The 21,807-nt window shown below is 36.6% G+C and overlaps 1 protein-coding gene across 3 annotated transcripts in view; it reads left to right on the forward strand.

Moving 5' to 3' along the window:
* The first annotated feature begins 2,012 nt into the window (after positions 1–2,012).
* Positions 2,013–21,807, forward strand: part of Camta (Calmodulin-binding transcription activator) — a 175,315-nt gene continuing 155,520 nt past the window's right edge. For all 3 annotated transcript variants that reach the window (XM_066290084.1, XM_066290083.1, XM_066290085.1), the window contains exon 1: positions 2,013–2,254. In XM_066290084.1, the coding sequence (XP_066146181.1) occupies positions 2,230–2,254 (25 nt within the window). In that variant the 5' untranslated portion in view covers positions 2,013–2,229. The remainder of the gene's footprint in view (positions 2,255–21,807) is intronic.

A 21,807-nucleotide genomic window follows, 5' to 3' on the forward strand; every position in this document is an offset into this window, starting at 1 on the left:
CTCAAAAGAGCCTTGAAGTTCTAAGATTAGCCATTGAAAAGATTTAGAGCACACTTACACGTGAATTTTGTGATTAATTGGTGAAAAGTGTACTTGCAAGAACCTAGACAGTTATCAAAGCCGAAAGCGACGTTATCAGCTATTAATTAGAGCTAAAATGCGTTGGGTCTCAATATACAAGGTGTCTCAGAACTATTGGATCAAAATACCAGGGACTGTTCAGTGCAACAATAGAAGACTCGGCGCTAGAGCCTCATGATGCTTGCTTTAACAAAGTTATGTAGTAAAATGTTTCTATCGAGTGTGACTATGTTTCTTTTTAATTTATTTGTACAAAATAACACTACAGTAATTGCTCAAAATGTCGTCCTTGAACTTTAACGCGCCAGTTTAAGCGACGTACATAGTTTTTGCGGACACGGCTAAAAATTTGATAATCGTTTTGAACGACTTTAAATGGCGCTGTTATTCGTGTAATCAGGTCTTGCTCTATTTCGACTGGTATTTCATAAGCTAGAGACTTTACATGTCTCCACAGAAAGAAATCTAAAGGTATTAGATCGGGAGATCTAATGGGCCAGGGAACTAGACCACCTCTGCTAATCCAAATGCTGACCGGTTTGAACGGGAAAGTGTGCAGGCGGACCATCATGTTGCAGTCACATTTGCTGCGGAAAGCTTAACGGGACATTTTAGGATTTAGAAAGATATTCGTGGACGTGGTTTCTTATACTAGAATGTCTTTTATTATTGCACTGAATAATCCTTAGAAGGTTGATTGCACATTTCTAAAACAGACTGTTAGATAGTTGTCAAGCATAATGTGAAATATTTCTTAATGTTTTTTATTTTTCATGTTTAACAATAATTTAATTAGTTTACAGTACACAGTAAACAGTAACCAAATTAGTTTTTATTAACTGTTGATGCACTGTATAAGCATTTTGAAAATATAAATGGTTTGAAGATATTATCATTTGCTTTAAAATGTTAATAACTTTAAAAATTATAATGTGCCCAATAGACATCTACATCTGTCACTTTCAACATTTACTTCCTTACTTTAATCAATATTTTTTAAAACTGTTAATCCTAGAAAAGTCAACGTATTAATACATTTGTATTAAAATTGAACGTAGGATTCAAAAATACAATAATATATAGGGAGTTTACATTTGAAATAAGGAAGTAAGTATCGATTTCCGGTACAACCGGAAGTGTAACGTCATTAAAAATATTTTAGCCGAGGTCGCCCCAAGGTTCTTACCAAACCACTAAATGTTTGTAACTTTTTTATTCATTGGTTTCTCAAAACGTCTAATGGCGGCTCCAGATGGGACACCCTTTAGGATTGTTAGAGTTCGTAATTCAAATTATTCATAGCAAGCTTATGGTATGCATATAGTGTGCACATCAACATTAGACACTACTAAAAACGCAGACTGGGAAAGGAGATTCCCGGAGTCGTCCGATTGACGAATTTAACTGGAGCTTATTTCAGGGATAGGGATTATGTTAGAAATACGCTGAAAAATTATGGCAGGGGTTATTTTTTGTTACGTCTTATTTTCTGGGAAACACGGTACATGATATAATATAGTGCCGACTTGCTATTGTACCCTACAAACCCACAGACACGGTTGCGCTCAAAACTTTTTGTCGCCCCAATTCCCCCATACCGCCGTTTGTGAAAACTTCCCGCATTCTTGGAAACTTTACCTTCATTTAATTTAAAAACTTATACTGACCTTACTAAATCCTGGGCGACAAGGGAGTAAAACTAGCTGAAAATTAACCTCAAAAACATTCTAAAACTGATAAGAAACTCTGTATAAAACTGTGTATAGATAAAAATTAAGGATTTAACATTTCAATTGGTAAACGTGAAATATATTTACAGAAATGTACCTAAGAAAAACTATGAGTAATTCCACGATTGTCAATCGGACTATAGCAGCTCGTAGGACCATCTGATCACGGTGCGTCGATGCCAGTTTTGGCGCACGCGCGTTAGTCATTTAGTCTAGTCCAGAATGTCATGGAGCTGGTTTGACAGGACGGAAAAGTGTTTGTGTTTAAAAATATCGTACTTTTTCCGGTTTTTATAAAAACATACACATAGGACTCCGAAAAACGTCCGTGCTAGTGTCGTGTCCAACGGTCCGTGAGAAAATCCTACACCAACATGACCAATTCAGCCTGAAAATCGCACGCGCCTTTCGCCCTCTAATGGAATTTCACCCCTGGCAAAAAGGTAGGTAAATCATTTGATAAGTGCCGCTGTTTTTTGGCTTGTCGATTCGGAAATTGTCACCAAAAATTAGGGAAATCGCTTCACTGGAGATTTGTTTATCTTATTTTCTAACCTATATTACATGACAATCTTTCCAAGGAGTTTTGATTGCTGTTTTTCCTGGCCTGTGCCCAGGCAAATCAAGATATTGTCAGTGTTTTTGCTCCACACTGATCCCCTGAATGTGATCTTATTTGAGGTTCTAGTAGTTTATCAAAATGGACCTAGCGTCCTTAGTGTTTATCTGGATAAATCTTCTTAATGATTTAATTTTGTTATACCCTATAAGAGATAGCGAGGTACACAGGTACAAGCTCGGGTACAAATAGGTAGTCAGCAGATAGACACTTAAATAACTTTTTAGCTACTCAGAAAGTTTTCTGAAATGTGAAATGATCTCAGCAGTTACTAGATTATTATTGATTTTGTCATTTTTGAAATATGTTAACCTTGATTTACTCTGTGTTTATACTTAAACTTACACACTACAGGCAATAACTGTATAATTTGGCATTCAGAGATCTTATGAATCTGAATAAGTTGTATCATAAAAGTAAGTGGTCAATAATGTTAGAACAACACAATTTGTTCAATAATTTCATTCAGTCAGTAAAATCAGTTCACTCTCAAATTGATCTAATTCTGTGAACCTACTACAATAACAGCAATTGACCTCAGGTTACAGTAGAGGACTTTTATCAGTCCTGTAAACTCACTACATTACTAATGTGTTAGATCCTCACTAATACTTAAATAGAACAACAATATTTGATATGTCAAAATACAGATATCTGCCTCAAAATTCTCCAAATCATTAGAATCTACTGTCAAATTGAACAGATCAGCATCACAAATCTGTCGAAATGAAAATACTTTGTTTTTTAATGGATCATTTGGTATTTTTTTACAAAAATTAAAAAGATCTTACTTTCATTTCATGGATCTAATTATGTCAGATATTTAAGCGTAAACATTAGATATAATAATTAGTTTTGAAAATATAGATTTCTGTCAACTTTCATAAAATAAGTGTGTTATCTATAAATTGAAGCTGTTTAGAGTATTAGGGAAGCAAGTAAGAATCGCCAAGATTTTTTTATAAAATATGTAGACCTAATTATTCCAGGATTAGTTAAAAAGGTATACATAAATATTAACATTTGTAAAATCAAGGGAAAAGAAATTGTTTCATTTTTGAAAAAAGACATGGGATGATTTACGTACAAAAAAATTGTGTCATTTTAATAGATTTTTGATACTCATCTGATCAATTTGACAGTAGATGATACTGGAGAGAAAAATATGATACTTTGCAGATTTAAAGATTTTTGTAGAATTAATGATCACAAAAATGTCTTTTGGCTTTTCCAAGGTCCAATGTTCCAGGAGCTCGACAGCGATATTCACGGTCAATATAGAATTCATATAAGTCTATTGGACCAATAAACAGAACATCGAAAATCTCCAAATTTTTTCTAAAAATGTTGAAGGAGAAGAGGTATTCATTTTTTGTCACCTTCCAAGCTTTGAATCACGATAAATCGGATAGATACAAGATATTTGCCTTAAAAAATAACTCTAATTATTACCTGGACGCCCCCTATTAAACACCGCCAACCGTTTGATAATAAATATTTTTACTTGAGTTTTCGTAATGTAGTATCACTTTGGTCCTTTGTTTTTGTGATTTTTTGGTACCGAAAATGAAGGTTTGAAAAGAAAAGTATCTAAAAATTGCCAAACATAAAGTATTAATGTTGCTTCAAATATTGTTAACCCAAAAATGATTAAGGGCAAAGCTAAATGTCTTTAATTAAGTTTTATAATTAAAAAATTTGCTGTATCTGGCAGGAGTAATTTGTCTTAACTGAATGGTACTTATGGACGTACGTCTTCAAATTTCCTTTTCTAAGAATTATTTTTCCAGTATGAATAGTCTCAATTTCTGCATCAAACCAGATTAAAAGGGTTTATTTATACCACTGGTGTCTTCATTTTTGGAAGAACAAATTTGAAAAAAGTGCGCAATATAACGACGAACATTTATGTAGCTAGTGTGGTTTTCTTCTTCACTCACCAAAACTACCTCAAAACACTTACTATGGCTTTTCATTCAGTTCCTGGCACATAAAAGTTATACCACAAATCGGCAAAGGTCCTTTTGTTTGTTCAGGCGATAGTCGGCTTAAAAACTGACTGTAAAAAAGATGTATTACGCTCTTAATCCTGGCCCAGGCTGCTGTTTGACAAAAGACAAAAAGTGTGCTCATCATGGTTTATTTTTTAAATGGCCAACGATTAAATAGCTTTGGCATGGACTAGGGGTGATGATGAATTATCATGCCCTTGAAACATTTAAAATGTTGTTTGAGGTATTCATAGTTTTACCTCCGAACTACAATGAGGTATTGATGGATTAGCTCAGATGGTTGAAATCTGTTATATAACTCATAAGAAGCTTTGTCTATTTAGAGCTTTACGTTTGCAAAATGGGGGAATGCCAAAATTCTCCATTGATTTTTAATTTGGCGCTATTTACACTTCGATTGCTAACTGCTGGGATTTATCAAGATAAATTGAGTTTTGTGCGAAAGAAATTTCCTCGCAGAAATATCGATAGATTTGCTATTTAGAACATGCTGATATATTCCTTCTCAAAAAATATGCGATGCAAAGTGTTGTAACGTTCCAGATTTTACACATGTAACTCGAAGATATAAGTCTTTTTTGAACTTATCAACACCTCGTACATTGTATTTATTCATATCCCGTTTTTGCTTATTATGCGTTTTTGGTCGTGTTAAGTTCGTATTAAAAGACTAGTTCTCTTGTTTTCCCTTCTAGCCATGATAAAAATTTAAGGACCTGTTGGCATTTGCGTAATTTTCTTTCCTGGTTTGGGTGCTTTCGTACGTCTTAAATGAGGTAGACTTGAGTAAAGTTTGATGGTATTTGCCGGGATTTGGTCATCTTAGTCATTTTAAGACAAAGCACCAACTCTTTCCCTAGTCCCATCACATCCCCATCCCCTGGGCTAATTTGTATAGCAGGGTAAGAGAGTGTGTTGGGAGAACACCGCTGTGCAAACACTACAAGCTCCACGAGACCAGATGGGATATTCTCGAATGTGGAGAGTGTTTCAGAGAATGACATAAATATAACTTAAATGGACAGTTCTACGATCTGCATCGACATAAATTAGGTATTCGATCTGTTGACGTCATGCCATGGCTACAACCTGCTTCATGAAATCGAGTATATTGCCTCAGATGGCAACGGAACGGAACGTGATCTCAATGATTTATAGCTGAGCATACAAACCGTTCTAGAAATTTGGGATTTACAGTTGAACGTGAAGGATTTGACTGGGAATGACTGTTGTTAGCTAGAATTCATGATAGATAGCTGAGTTATAGAATAGAGCGTGTAGTAGTACTGAAAGGTATTAAAAGGTCGGGGGTATTAATACTGGAATAATAGCGGATTTTTAGAAGGCGATTATAATTGTAAAACTATTGCCTGGAAGAAAAATTGCTTTATTAAAATTGGAGGGTACTGAAATCTTCTGATATGATCAAACTTGCGACACAATTTGTCATAGGAAATTATGGAGGAGAATGATATGTTTTCACTGTTTAAGGACAGTTTTATGTGGTTTATTCTCCGCAGGTACTAATAGGCTGCACTAATCCATGGCGCCAGACCGCCTTTCGATGAGTTAAGCTAAAAACGAAATGAAATGTAGATGTCCCCAGGTTAACACGAATGGCTCCTTGACGATACAAATGGCTACATAATTCAGGGTGGTTAGCTTACGTCCACAAGAATGCAGTTTTGAGAATGATTTCTTTCACTCACTCCAATTTCAATCCCTACGTGTGATTGACACTTTTTTGTACAGACTATAAAAAAGAGTAAATATGAATACGGCAGACGAAGGTTGTCGCAGGTAAAAGACGGATACAAAAAAGGATATATAATCGGCGTTCGATGAGTAATGCATTCTAGTAGATTGTCAGGTGTTATGGTATTTTTTTTTAAGTTTATGCTTATAAGAAAACTTGAAATTTTGAGTCACATGATCTTGAATTATAAAAGGTGATCATTGTTAAGGATGAGGAAACCTAAGACAAGTGTACCTACAAGAACCAAGCGACTGTAATAAGGTCATCAGCCACTGGAATGCTATCCGATGTTCTTTGGAAAAATCCAAATATTTCCTTCCGGAAAGGTGTCAGTTGCATGCTATCTCTTGTAGCCGATTAAGACCAAATTCGGTTGAATATGGTTAATTTAAAAATTGCTCTAACCAGACAAATGTCGAAACAGGATTGATTAGGAGAACGAGTGTCGAACTATGTTGATTACATTTATTTTGCATTTTTGAAATACGCATGTCTGCACTATTTGAGCAAAATTTGCGAAATATTAAATAAAAAAATAACACAAGAACCAGACAAGTCTTACGAAAAATCATGTGTCCAGCAGAATTCAGGACAGGAACACGGAGATTTTGAAAGTTGTAGTAGCCGTTTCGATATATTTCGTAAATTAAATTTTATTAAAAGCTGGAGTCGTAGCCAAAAGTGTAGAATGTTATACCTATCCTAATTTCACTGAAATGAAAAAAATACTGATTATTAAAAAACAAACATGTAACAAGATATAATCTATGAGAAGTCAAAATACAGGGTCCTAAAAACACTAGGGCAAATTTAACACAAGAACATTACTGCAGGTAGCACCCCCTACATATTGCTGTAAAACAGATATTATATTTGAATTTCTTGCCTTAGAAAACCCCTGAATAATGACTTTCATCGAGATATTGCCCTTACCTTCGAAAATATTTATGAAAAACCCAAAACTAAATTAAACCTTTGAAATCCTGTATCATCAAAACGAAGCAAGATAGGACATACGTTTACTAGGACTTTTTTTCATCAAATTTGATAAGAAATCATCTCTTGAAATGAATGCTATCATTTAGTAGACACCCTCTATACTTTAGAGTAACCCAGATGACTTTCGAGAATCTTCAGTTGATATTTTTTTGATCCATTGATCAGTTATAAAGTTTGTTTTTCTTGGACGTCTAGGTTTTAAACAATTTTTTGCATCTCTGAAAGTCGTAAATATCTTAAGGATTTTCGAAACGGCTCATTGACTAATTTTTAGTCTTTGCCATTTCTTTATTGTTCCAATTACAACAGGACATCTTAACTATTGCATTTCGAGAATCTTCAGAAAAATACTTTTTCTTTGCCATAGCACGTATATAATACACCACACAAAGCTAAATAGCCGATGATGACCTCACAGGCAACAAAACTACGTACGTTTGTCCAGCAAAAAAATTGATTTTAACAATGACATTTTTGAAAAAAACATTCCTAAAGTAAAAATCGTATGATAATTTCAAGGACACTTCCCTTAGTTCGTCCATAAACTTTAAGGACAAAAACATGAACGTTCAACAAGAAAGCATTTCCCTTAATGTTATTCCATTGTCCACAAATGTATGTGACGACCAATGCCTAACGCTTTTCGAATCTATTATGAGTCATCTGCTTAATACACGAGTGTGATATAATATTTTATTTAGAGGATTCAGGGGCTTCAATAATTTTAATGAAAAATGTAGATCCGATGGAAAAAACAACTTGTTGGTGTTTCCAAAAATTCCAATTTTATATTAAAAATCCGATGGCTCTCTCTTGTAGAGGACCAAAAAGTGCCGATGGAGAAGTGACATTTATTTTTAATCATACATTCAAATAACTCCATATCAAAATAAAACCAATTTGAGCATATATCGATGTTTGTGGAAAATTTGCTGAATCGTCGAAAATTTCTGAATTAAAACGTAATTTTGTTCCGCATAAAAATTTACCTCAATTGAACGGATTTAGAAGTTCTTACGATTTTTTCAGGCCTAAATGGCAAGCAGCGAATAAGCTTGTATACTAGAAATTGCGTTTTCAAGACTCCTGACCTTTATGCCAAATAAAACATTTTTAAAATATCGCATAAAAAACGGTTCTTTGAAAAATATGTAATTTCGCTGAAGCTGTTTATAGAGCCGGAGCTACCGACTTTCCAGCCTTTTCCAAATTTTACCCATCGATGCTTCAAGAACTAATTAAGCAATCGAATTCAGTCACGCTATTAGCATAAATTAATTGTCTCGACGAATTTCCCTAAATTTGTTTGAAACTTAAAATATAAGAATTTTAACCTTAATTAAACTTAACTAAATTATGTTTTTTTTTTTAATCCTATCACGTCCCTGCATTAAGGAATATGTGAATTCAGCTTTAACATTCGTTAAATGATTTAGCACGGTCATTACACGTGACTTGGTTATTATCGGGTCAAGATTAGTTATTCCAGGGTGGAAGTCCAGGAATTAGGAGCTGGACCCTTTAACGGACGTAGAGGGCAGACTTGGCGCCAAGTAAAGCCCGGCAAAGGGTAATTTAATAAACGGGTGGGCAAAATAAATTCCCATTTGGGATGAGATAATTTTGGACATGTGGGAGCTCAGTTGTTTTTGTTTAGGATATCTGGAAGCAATCTGCAAATACCTTCTTGCATAAAGGAATGTTCATTTAGCAGCAGGCTCTGCCTCTTACCGGCGATTCACCGGATCATAATAAAAATGAGTTCTGTGGTGGTACCTGCAACTGGACGTTTTAAATTAAAATGGAAATCAATACTTTGCTAAAGCAGGGTCTAAGCCGCAATTAATGCAATATCCTTGTCATCGAGGGTGGATCTCTGTAATGATAGGATTGATGGAATATCCAGTAAGATTAAACCAAGTGGTGGTTTATGTTGTTTCTAATACGATCTGATCCTGTTGTGTATGTACATATGTATGAATGTATTAGTGGGGTTAGAGTTAGTCACTCTGAAATATGCAGCATATTGAATGGTTTAGTGGTCTCACTTTTGATCTCTGTAGTAATTTCATCCCTGTCCCAAAGGAGTACCCGTTACAGTTTCGAAACTATCCAAACTTTCTCACTTTACTTGCGGCCTTTTTGGAAATTACTTTTAATCAATTTCCTCGTTCTATACAGCCGGTCTGATACGGGAATACAGAAACCTAATGAGTAAGTTAATATGTACTTAGAGTTTAGTTTCCATTTGCAAAGCTACTTTGATAGAGACATTCGCGCTTCCAACTTGTGATTCACCTACTAAAAATTTGCATACAGTATTATTTGATATTCTCCAAGGGCAGGTTTGTTGCAGCTTTTAGAATACTAAACAAGCTGAACTTCGCTGTCGGGGAATTTGGTTACAAAATTCCGATACATGGAGACTTCCTGTTTGTGCAAATATGAGAAAAAAATTAACAAGTTCGAACTTTGTGATATGCTCGTTGCATTGAAATTCTTCAGCAAATATGCATGTTCAATATTTTTTATTTAGGAGATGATTTAAATATCAGTTTTGAGTTTTAGAGTTTGTCGAAGCAACATTTATAACAAAGGAATATAAACGTTTGTAACGACCCCAGGAACAGGAGTGTAGTTGGGACATAAGGGAGCGATTCTTGCTGGATGTTCTAAGTTACTTAGGGTGTACCCAACGTCCCTTAAAAATTGCGCGCTTTGCTTAAAGTGCAGTTGTTCTTGTTTTATGTGCCAAAGAAAGTCAGTCAACATCGGAGGATGCTTACTGCGATAAAAGTCAAAAGGCTCTAAATATATTTCCTAATAAATATATTCTCTCTTTAAATTCAATAAAAATTAGGAAATTTGCTATTCAGTATATCATTAAGCATATTCGACATTTTTCACATTAAATGTTTATTATTAGGTTTTCAAATTTGCCTAACCCTGTATAATCATCTACATTTTTCAGTACATTTCATGCAATTTTTTTCGGTTATTTGTACTTGGACCTAAAATATTAACTATGTTTTGCCATTTTCGTAAAGGAACAAACCTGTCATATACTTCCTGTATATATACTTCGAATTTTCCCCTGTGGTAATTTATCCTTCTCACGTTCTCGGAGCGTCAGTCGTTAATATTTCAAAAACCAATGAATTCCGACGTATTCAATGATACACAAAAATATTGTAAACTTGTTGAGAAAAAAAACTGATAACACACGGGTTATTCCCTTTAAGGCACTGACAGACGGCAAGTGAAATTCCCTCATAGATATACATATATATATATTTTTTTCATAGGCACGATGCCAAAAATCGGGATGTTCTGTTTGTTTGCAGCTCAAATTCGGCCGCGTTGAAATATATGCTTTACCCTGTATGTTTTCGTCTACAGATACTATGTTTGTGTGTCCATTGTATGATACTTTCGTTTGTGGTCGATTAAATTAATTTTCATTTGTACGTTTAACATTAATTATGTATTGCCATTTGCACAGAAGAGGAAGCGTCTCGTGTACTTCCCCTGCGTATACTGTTTAATATGACATATTTTTAGACCAAAAATGATTTTTTGATACCGAAAAAGTAAAAATTCATAGGGCACTCCATTTAAAAATCGAAAGTTGAGGTCATTCCCGATTGAACCGGAAGTGCTAGATAAGCGCCATTAATGTCGATCAATCGACCCCATTCTTGTACAGTTTTCCTCCAAATTAAGAATTTCTAAGTTTAAAAACAGAAAAATGATAAACGCGAGCCATATTTTTGAGTCACCCGGTATAACCCGAACTTTCCCCGGGCAATTTAAACTTGTCATTAAAACGTCCTCGTTGGTTTTGTACTTTTTTTTAGGCCATTAAACCTAGGGTGTGCGACATAAATTCCCAAATGACTACAATTAGTAACCCGCATAAATCGGGCCCGATAAATCTGATGGCAAGTGTCGATCAAGTAAATTCGTTGGACCAATCCCAACACAATTACCCTGTTGACGTATGTTATGACTGTACGTCATGTACGGTAATTAAAATGGGATATTTGGATATTTATTGTTACGATACCATTATGCCCTTCGACAAATATTGGAATTTATCGATAATTTTGGCTGTGTAAGAGCTGTGGATTGTCAACGCGCTATTACGTGCCCAAAGCCGGGAACGTCTGATCATAAATTCTCCTCTCACCTAACGGAATCATCTGAGCAAGATAAATAGACTGTATATTAAAAAATGTGCAAAGCTGCTTGAACTTAAAAAACAATTAATACTCTTTCCATCATGGCAGGGGTTCATGTCCTCCACAGTTTTATGAGAATTTTATCTGCCGGGGCCACGCTAGACGCGAAACAGTCTGGCAGTGGTACAACTGACGCATTTTTACTCCTTTTTCGCTAAAATTCTAAAAACGTCGAGAGCCAGTTCTACCCTTGATTAATTTTTAGAATTTATTGCATAACAGAAAGGAAATCGTAATTTATGTCGTGAATTTTATTATTTTTCCGTAGAGCCGTGTTGCCTCATAGTCAGCGATTTGGGATTTTTATAGGTACTTATCGTCCCTACTTGTTCCTGCCGTAGTATTTTAGGATAATATATAAAAATTTCGCTTCTCAGTAGGTCTCAAATACGTAAATAATACTTTTTGCTTTTCCTTGCCGGCAGCCCCATCTCCAAACAACATTTGCCACAATGTATTGCATTATACGCATCTGTTTACTACCTAGAGCAAATAGACTTAAAACATTTCCTTATAAGCAAACAAATATTATAATACGTTTGCTTTTCCAAGGCGCCCAAACTTGCGAATATCATCTCCTAATATTTGAACGTATGAAAGGATTTTATTTATATTCTCGCAGGAAGGAAGTGAAGTTCGAAATTGAAATTATTCGACCAAAAAACTAAAAGCCCGACTGCAAGGTCTGTTTACTCTGAAGCAATTTAATATCGTGATTTAGTATCCGGTCTTTCAGAAAGAATGGATATTTGATGCTCAATGGCTAGAAAACGTATTTAGAGATACTTGAAAATACCTATAAATATATCGAGTCTAAGTGAACTGATGTATTGTCTCAAAGCGGGGCAGACTAGCTGTAAATAATGTAATGACTTATTTTGACAATAATACTAAGTACGCAGGATTGCACCAGGAGATTTATGGCTAGACCATCCAAGCGTCAGCCCCCTTTTTATTAGTTACTAAAACAAAGGAGTCTTCAGTGAAATACGGAACATCTAATGCACATTCGACATTCTCATTAGCACTCTTACTGACGCGACGTCTCCTAAAAGCATAATTAAAACGTGATATGTGTACTTAACGGCGAAGGTGAAATAGAAACAGACTTGATACATAACTGTCTCAAGTGCTCACTTCTGTCACTTAAATAAAAGCGAATAAACCTCAGGAGCCTAAAATCGTTACGATAGAGAATGTATAATGAGCAATACGGATAAAGAGTTACGAAGAGAGAATTTTGACGTTAAATGACTACTAGAGGTTGAACGAGAAGCGGTATAGACTGAATACTGAGTGTTTTATATTACAACCAAAGGTGTATGAATGTGAGGCCCTTTGCCGGTGACTTTTTCCGCGGAGCCAGTTTAAGCAGAGATTATTAAAAAACGTTAGAGCAGTAGTCCTCCAGGAAGTAGCTCCTGCGGTGTTAAGCGAATCAGGCCGATAAGTTAAGTGCATAGTTCGCAAACGAAACAGCAGCACGGCAACTTCGAACATCAATAGGCCGAGTTGCATTTGTTGCGTTAGACCCCCTGTACCAATTACAATAATTTGCATTGATTAGAAAATAGTACATTAAACTAACAAATTCCACGAGACTGCGCCGTAGCGCGCGAGTCGAAGTCTGCAAAACGAAGCGCGAATAAACTAGTTGGTGACGGATGAGTGCGTTAATGGTCTCAGGAGACGGGCATGTCATATTATTTTTCTGCAACGATCAAAATACCGACTGATGAACAGACTGCCTTAACGACACATGGGCTCTTCTATTGCGAAGGGGAGTAAGCAAACCTGCATCCTTTCCGGCCTGGGCTAGTTCATCATGGCTATGAGACTCTAGTTTAGCCCAGTCCCCTTCTTTCCTATTAATGTGGAGTTTCTTGTTTAGCACTCGTTAGACGATAATGGGACATCTAAGTTTGATTGCTGCACATTATTTATTATTTGCCCATCGGTCTTAGGCCGCCATGAATGAACATCGCTTGCTAATGGGAAATTACACGAGAATTACCAAAGTGTAAATTAAACATAGATGAGTGTCCTGACTTAACGATACAATTGTTTCAAACCTTAATAGCCGTACCATGTGGACATATGTTATGACGGACAGCTGTTTTATTAATTAAATAGTGCGAGACGGTCTAGCGAGCTATGCTAATTGCGTCCTGGCTCCCTATTTACATAATGGACCATATTTTAGGGCCCATGGGTAAACGCAAATGCACGTTACTTTCTCCTGGAATGGAATTTGTTGGTAATGAAAAACATTTTCATTAGTTTTGGTTGCTTGTTCCCAAAAGTTAATTTGAACGTAGTAATTTTAATACCTGTGTTTTGCACACCACGTGTTTAGGTGCTTACCTTTTATTGTTATGAATGCTTTTTTCTCTAATTGTTAACGTTCTTAATAAAGGCTTTTACGAGTATTTTTTAGTAATCATTAGTGTGCTGCTTCGCAGAATTGTAGCTCAACAACAGAATTTTGAAATACGGTTGTTAGTTGAATGCGGCGCTTTTAAACAGATGCTTTTAAATAAAAAAAAAATAAATTTCCACATTTCGTAGACATTCGTGGACAGTCACAGACAAATCTAACTGGCACCGGACTTTATTTAGAGTACAGGAAATTGAAATTGTGAAAAAATTGTGCTAGCGAACAAACGGAATTTCAAAGAATTTTGAAAACGGGCACTTTAAATATTAAAATTAGAAAACATTCTTTGCGTAGAATAAGAAAAAGCCCCTCAACGCACTCGCAGCATGGTTACCCGTATTTGCGGCTCGTGAGTAATAATCGATGCTCGTGTGTCAAGGATGACTCGCGACTTCGAAAGGGTTATGACGAAAGGCGTGGAAAAACTAAAGTGATATCTGCACGCCCCTGATGTAGACGTGAGCCGATTTTGCCAGTAATGGAACCTAGAAAAAACATTAGATGTCAACCATGAAATTTAATATAGAGCTAATTAAGTTTTTAATAATGGTGGGATGTTTCCGGAGGCATTGCAGGGACACAAAAACAATAATTTCGCACAAATGCACGAAGTCCGACGACTTGTCTGGCTTATTTCTAACACAAATGTTTTACGACCCGTGCCCGAGTGATAAATTTTCCTTGTTCTTTATTACATCCATGACAGTTTCCTTCTCGTCGTTTTCCATTCGGCTAATACACACAACAAACGAACAAACGGCCTTTAATTATTTTTGAAAGTTCCTTGCTCGCGACCGCTCGTTCTTTTCCCCTCAAACGAAATTATTTTTAAACGAGTAAGTAGCGAGAGGGTAAGCGAGAGTACTTTTATATAACCTTACACAAAAATGGACCTCTTAATTCCATCCTTTGTTCAAATATTTTTTGTTTATCTCAGCGTTCCATTATTCTTCCACGGTAGCGGCGGCGTAGCGGTTCAAAGTGGGTTGAAACTCCTTTATTTGTCAACTTTAATAGTCCAATCTTTCTTTTCACGTCCCCCATTACGCTGACAAGCCCCTGATGGGTTAAACACGTATTAACAGATGTTTTTTGTGATATCGGCAGCAAACCGGCCATTCTGCACAAAGGCTAAATGTATCCATTACTTTAATAACATTTTATAAGTCAGATCGATGACCCAGATTTTATCCCATTCAGATGCCTGCTTGGTCTAAAAAAACAGCGGCGCTCGGTGGGGGCGATTTATATAAGAATCAGCTAATGTTCAGACGAGCTACAGCAAACCACACGATCAGACGACCATTTGTTTAAGGCCGAAACACACAAACAGCCAACATTAGGCCTATAATTTATAGTTAAATTTGTCTGTCAGGTTTATTGAGTTTTATTGGTTTATGAATAAACCGAACTGGATGTTGCTGAACATGCTCGTTTTGGAATTCGGTGGCACTATGCCTAAACCTTTTACTACTGGGATAAATAGCCTGCAATGATTGATGGTTGGGCACACTGTTTGGTTCTTTTCGCCCTACACAAAATTAATGTCGACCATTAGGTATATAGGCACTTGCACCAATGTTTGTAAGTAGGCAAAAGGCCATTAATTTCCCGATAGGTGATGTAATGTAACCAAAATTACCATAAAGCCTTCGTAAAGCGATATGGAATTTAGCTTAGCGATAGGATGGATTACAGCATAAGTCTTTCTGAAGCAGTGATTAGTGATTTATATTAAAGATCACCTGGTAGCAGCGCAGGGCTCTACGTTCGCTAATGGGTATTTTTAAGATGCGCCCTTAGCGTCAACATTTAGCCAAATTGCAGAAATATTCGTTTCTTTATCCAGTTGTTACTTTGGATTTCGATAAGAGCATTTTTTATCTTCTGGTAGGTACTTGGACTTTGATATCAATCGTTGAATAGATATGTATGAAGGTAGAAACCTTACTAGTTCTTAAATAACATGTGGATAGAGCCGATGACTCTCAACAGTGACCCATCTCAGTTGGGTATCAAGATTTCTCAAGAGGTCGCGGTTGTGACTGCGCATCACGTGCTATTTGAAAAAAAATTGCTGATTTTTCGACGTCAGTTAGGAAAACGACTTGCGTGCGCAGTCACTTTACGCGGAGCGTCTGTGGACGTCGATGCTTTTGTAAAATCGATTTCTACCAGTCACCTTACATCTATATTCCTCCCGTTTATCCGAGAAACTTGATCTATCCTGAATACAGTTGTGGAGATATCGGAGTAAACCGCATTAATGTGACTCGCGGGGTGAGCCATCTGTCCCCGTAGGGAAACATCCGTACCCGAGATTATTTCCTTGCCTAGCTCTAGAAGGGAAGTTGGAGGAGTAAACTCTGGAGAGCTCTCATGAGAAACGTTACCTTGTCATGTCACCGATAAACTATCGGATATTCGTAGAGGAGGCACATCACTGGTCCTTTGGCATGAAATTGAACTTTCAGTACGTGAAATTGAATTCTAGGTACTTAGGTACTCTGTTTGATGGGAGAACACTTTGATCATTCTCCGACGTTATAAATTTGCTCTAATCTTTTTTGCGAATTTGCCCTAGTTCGTCGATGCCCTTTTCCACCCAGGTACGGATTTTCAGTTTGTGAAGGGGCCTCGTTATCCCAATGTACATCAGCCTTCGAAAAATGTAGCGAAGCAGCAACGCCGGGCTGTTCCTCGCCTCGTCGCTTCGTCTATAATAAAGGGAGATGATGAATACACGTGTTAGGAAGGTGCGGGAGCCCGATAAGGTTGTTTGCTGCGGAAGAAGCTATTAATACTGATTAAATCCAAAGAACGACCCAATAGCTCTAGGTATGATGGATGTTTTGACGAATTATTGCTTCCAGGTCGCCTTTCCCAAACGCTCTTACGATAACTTTTTCCAATCGCGTTTTGACAGGAATTCCACCGTAATAAAATTCTCTAACTCTCTGATGGAAGTGACTTAATTCAAATTACCATTAATAACAGATTTGACGTCAGTTTTAGACTTCCAAAATAGGTGGTAACAGGGTGCGTATAATAGTGCATCACAATCCGTTTCGACAGTAATTCAAACGATACATCATAATTCGTAACAATGGCCAAATTACAATCAAACTCGCTGCACGACTTGACGAAGATAAATTATTTCAATTTGTAATTATTGTCCTGATTGTGCTAAACTTACTGCTAATTTGTTAATTTTGCACATTATGCAGGAGTCGTTAATAAGACAGTATTGTTGCAAGCAGTAAATAAGTTATTATTTATGACACTTTAATTGCACATTGACCTTTTCAGCTAATTAATGCATCGTCTGAGGATTGCACCCAGACAGTATCTTTTCTTCTTTTACTTTTTAGGAGTGACGCCTCAGATGTAATTTGGCGTCATTGAAGTAATGGTATTGTTCACTATTCTGAATTAAAACTGAGTGAGAATAATATTTATTCTTTTCTAAAGAGATGGGGCGAACACCATTGATAATATTCGCACGGCAAACCTGATGTTCCACGGGAGGTGAATAATTAAAATATATGAACATTGGAGCCCTCAGCAGAGGATACGTGTTATTCTCAATGAGTTTCAATTCAAAACCCCGTTGGTGAGACGATATTTCCAAAAAATAAAAGAAAGAATCAACAATCCGCTTCAAGCATATGGAACATATTCACATAAATTTTCTTGTTTCAGATCGAGCAATGAGCTATGAGTAAGGCGTTTGACGGTAGGTCTGAATTTGTTTTTAGCAGCTTTGCAACGGAAACAGGTGGTTCGCCGCAAATTGCCCATATTGCCCTTAGTTTATTTTTTCCAGGATGTCAGAAAAATCTCCGGAGTCTTTCCTCCATTTAATATTCAAAAGGTGCAAATCTCAGTATGCCCCTAAAATCCTATTTTAGGGTCGGAAGTTCATTCGCAAAGTAGGAATTTGCCCACAACAAATAAATTCTTGTCTTGCAGCCCTGAAACCATTTTTGCAATATGTTTCTTCACGAGGGACATTTTTTCCTTTGTATGGATGCGATATTTGCCACCTTCTTTTCAGAGCTGGCGGAGATAATTTATTCCTCACTCCTTTTGATCCTAATTTGAGTCGTGCATTTCCTCTGGTAAAGCTCAAACTCTAAACGAAAAGAAAAAACAGTTTGAAAGATTTGTTATCCCTGATATATTCCAGAGGGCTCTGAATCATTTGAGGGGAGGAAATATGCACGAAGTTTTAAATTTGTTTGCTATCTTGTTTCAATCGAGCGCGAAGATACATCGCCGCTCTGACAAAACCCAATTTGTGTAACGTCTTTCACCTGTAAAACCTGTCGGCTGCAAATTGATAAATATTAGATCCATATTTTTAGTAAGTCGTGTGGAATTGGAACGAATTTGTTCTATTTAACAATCATGCCTTATTTATTTGGCTTATGCGAGGATGAATACAGCTTCATAACTTTCAAAACATATTTACATGCTCTCTCTGAAATATGGCTGGTCGTAAAGTCCTATTCATGGAACCTTGGCAATGTCACTTGTTGGAATATTCGTTACCCATATCCCTTTAGATATCATACGAGTATATAACAAAATTTGTAGCCCTATTGCTTATTAGGGCATTCAAGTTTGTTCAATGAATGCGTCTTTGACAATTTTATCACCAATATTCCTATATTGTTTTGTTAATATCTCGTTGACTTTCTTCCGCCAGGATTTTTGACGACCCACTGAAATGTTGAACTATTCAAGCTGTGGTTTTTATTAAGGACAGTTTGATGGAATCATCGCGGGTAATTTGAATGGAGCGAGCGAGGAATTTAAAGCACCGCGGGATTGTCCTTTTCTTCATCTGCTCTCTTACCGGTCGAACGTCCATTAATTATTTAGTTTCCTGTCGAGTTTCATTTTCGAGAGCTTCCGGGTCATATCTCTGCTCAACAAAAATCTGTCCTGTTCTTCTTGAGCAGCTTTCTTTTTTTTTTTTTTTATATCGGGAGCCAGCTTGAGTCAATAATTGAGCATAGAAATGCGCTAAAAAAGGTATGTGTAGCGTCATAAATAATTCAGGGGCGAAATTCATCTCTATGTTACACATACAGGAAGAAGGGCAACAGGTTGACCTTAGCCCTTGACGTAAAATGTAAAAGATGAAATATGAGCATCAGGGATAAGCGGATACTTTTTTTGCATTGCTTATTTTGGTACGCGTATAAAAGGGATCAACATGTCAGTTGTCGGTGCAGGTGGCCGACTTTATAAGCTCTAGAATACGGCCCTCTGGTCTCCCTTTTAAAAATAGGAAAGCCGATAATAAAAGCCAAAACTGAAATACGAGGTGGAAATAGTTTTATGGACCGAATACACAAGTTTTACAGCCCGACGTTTACGTTTGTCAAATTATTGATGGCTTGTTGTATTTTTCAAGCCCTTAAAAGCACCAACAAGAACATATTCAGTAAACATGACAGGACCGCGAAATTGCCTTAAAATGCGCATTTCAGAATATTTACTTACCTACGTTTACAGCTAAATGGAAGCCGAACTGAAAATTCTTGATTTCAGACGGCCCCATTCCCTTGTTGCCTTTATAAAGATAAAACATTTATGCCAAGTTAAACGATTCTATTGATGCCGGAGTAAATTTATCCAGACTGCCTTTGTCCAGATAATCAACATTACCGGTGAAGTCGGCAAGAAAAATCGGACTTTAGGGCCGTAGCTGAATTTAAACGAAGCCAGTTCCGTTCGGTAATCGGAACACGAATTTCTGAACGTTTTGTGATCCCCGAAGACTAAAAGGTTGTTTAAGTACGATTGCTTGATGCATTATTAGCAATACTATGGATACACAACTTAAAATTTGAATCAAAGTGAGCCGCACGAACTCTCTCTCTTAATTCAACTTTGTTAAAACGTCAAATATGTGGTAATCCTCTGTGATAGTCCTTGGGGTTAGTTCAGGTTAGTTTGATTTTAATTTCCTTGTAAACGGCACAAAAACAAGTTATAAGAGCAAAATCTCGCTGAAAGAAACGCAGTATACACCGTTTCCTGAAGCAGCGAGCATATACTTTGGGCATCCCTTGGGTTAAAATGAGATGGAAAACGAAATTGCAAACTCTTCGCTATTAAAACGCAGTGGTCAAATTTAAATTTTTTTTGCTCTAGCATTGCTTTAGTTTTGCAGGTTTATGTTTAAATGTTGTATGCATTCTTGAATTTGAAACGATTTTTTGGGATCTGGCCCCTTTTTACCGTCCCAAACCTTTGATCACCCTACGCCACTAACCGCTAAGTTACGGAAGTCAGGTTCCTTTTTAATACAGAACATTTTTTGGTTTTCACATTTTTTCCTAACCGTAACCGTTTTCGAGCTGCGCGTAAAAATAGTATAGAAAACCCAATTTTTGTCCTAATTTGCCCGCATCCGCAACCCCACAATGACGTGAAAAACGCATGAACTACGAGTCTAATCAATGGAAAAAATCGTGCATTGCTTTCTGTTTTTGCAAATAGTTGATAAACGGCTACAGATATGAAAAATCGTCAGGAACAAAAAAGGTTTCGAATTTAACAGTTAATGAATAAAAGGGGCTTTATCTCAGAAAAAGTGTTTTAGTAACGCTTTTTAAAGGCTAATCGTGTAAATTCCAAAGATTAGTGTTTGTACAAAAACACTCAGTATCTCGAAAATAAAACCTCGATTTCGTGTTCCGATGAAAAATTATCGTGTTAGGACTCTCTTCCCAAATTAATTGAGCGCACTGTGTAAAGATGCCCTCGGTTGACACTCTATACGAGTGACTGGCTAATGACCCAAGCAGTATAGAGGATTCCAAGCGGAAATCATAAATTCCCTCACGAGTCGCGATGGAGATTCAATCCAGTATAACTACAGTCTGTCCATGCCATAACAATGGATTTCTTTAAAACATAACTAAGTTCTGGACAGTTTGTATGAAACCTGTGGAAATACGCAAGTCGACAGTGCGACAACGAACAAATATTGCACATTGTTGTAGTGCGAAAAAAAATGTTTACACATTCCAATCGATTGTACGCACAAAAATGTTGTACAGAAAAGGGGTGTTTTTGTTAAATATATTTGCCGGGGAAAGTCGGACACGTTCCTTGAAAAATGCATGTGAATGAAAAAGATTGTTAGACTGTATATATTAACAACTACCTCTATAATTCAATTACTTAATTGATTTTAGACTAGGGCCTGATCAAAAACAAGTCACACTTAACCTGAACTAGCCAGAAAAAGAAAATAAACAGTTTCGAAGCTGGCCAGCTTCGGGCAAACCGAACGGAGCAATTTTTGATATTACGTGCCACTAATGCCAAAATACTTTTCCGATTCCTGCGGGATGTGCAGATAGCTAAAAATACCACTTAGCGGTGTGTTCTCGTGGGGGAATTTGATTTGCGAATAATTGTGAAAACATACAAAAATCCCCGAAGAAGGGAAGCTTTCAGAATTCATTAATAATAGTTCGCTGAATATTACAGGAACTTTTAACAAGCCAGAAAATTGTGGCTTCGCTTCAGATTAAAGATTAAGATTGCACTGTGGGCTTACAGGGCGGTCAGAGATTTTTTGAAAGGAAATTTATTCTATTTGCAGACGTTAAGCTTTTTTTTTATTCAAAGCAGTAAAGTGCAGAAGAGGCCTGTTAACGGTTTCCGATCTGGAAAGCGAAGGGGGCGTGATCGTCAGTCCATTTGTCACTGGAGACACGACTTTAGCATATTGGCCGCCTCTCAATTTGCGGTCGTAGCGGTAGCTGAATTTCAATTTTCAATTCTTGGATTTTAACTATTCTCCACTTTATGTTAACGACCATAAAATCTTACCTTGATTTCTTCTCTTAGACCGTAATAACTCTTCTAGTATTGAGCTTTGCAATTTAGACCACGCAAAGGAGT

This window comes from Euwallacea fornicatus, chromosome 14 (genome assembly GCF_040115645.1).
Source record: "Euwallacea fornicatus isolate EFF26 chromosome 14, ASM4011564v1, whole genome shotgun sequence".
Taxonomy (NCBI): Eukaryota; Metazoa; Arthropoda; class Insecta; order Coleoptera; family Curculionidae; genus Euwallacea; species Euwallacea fornicatus.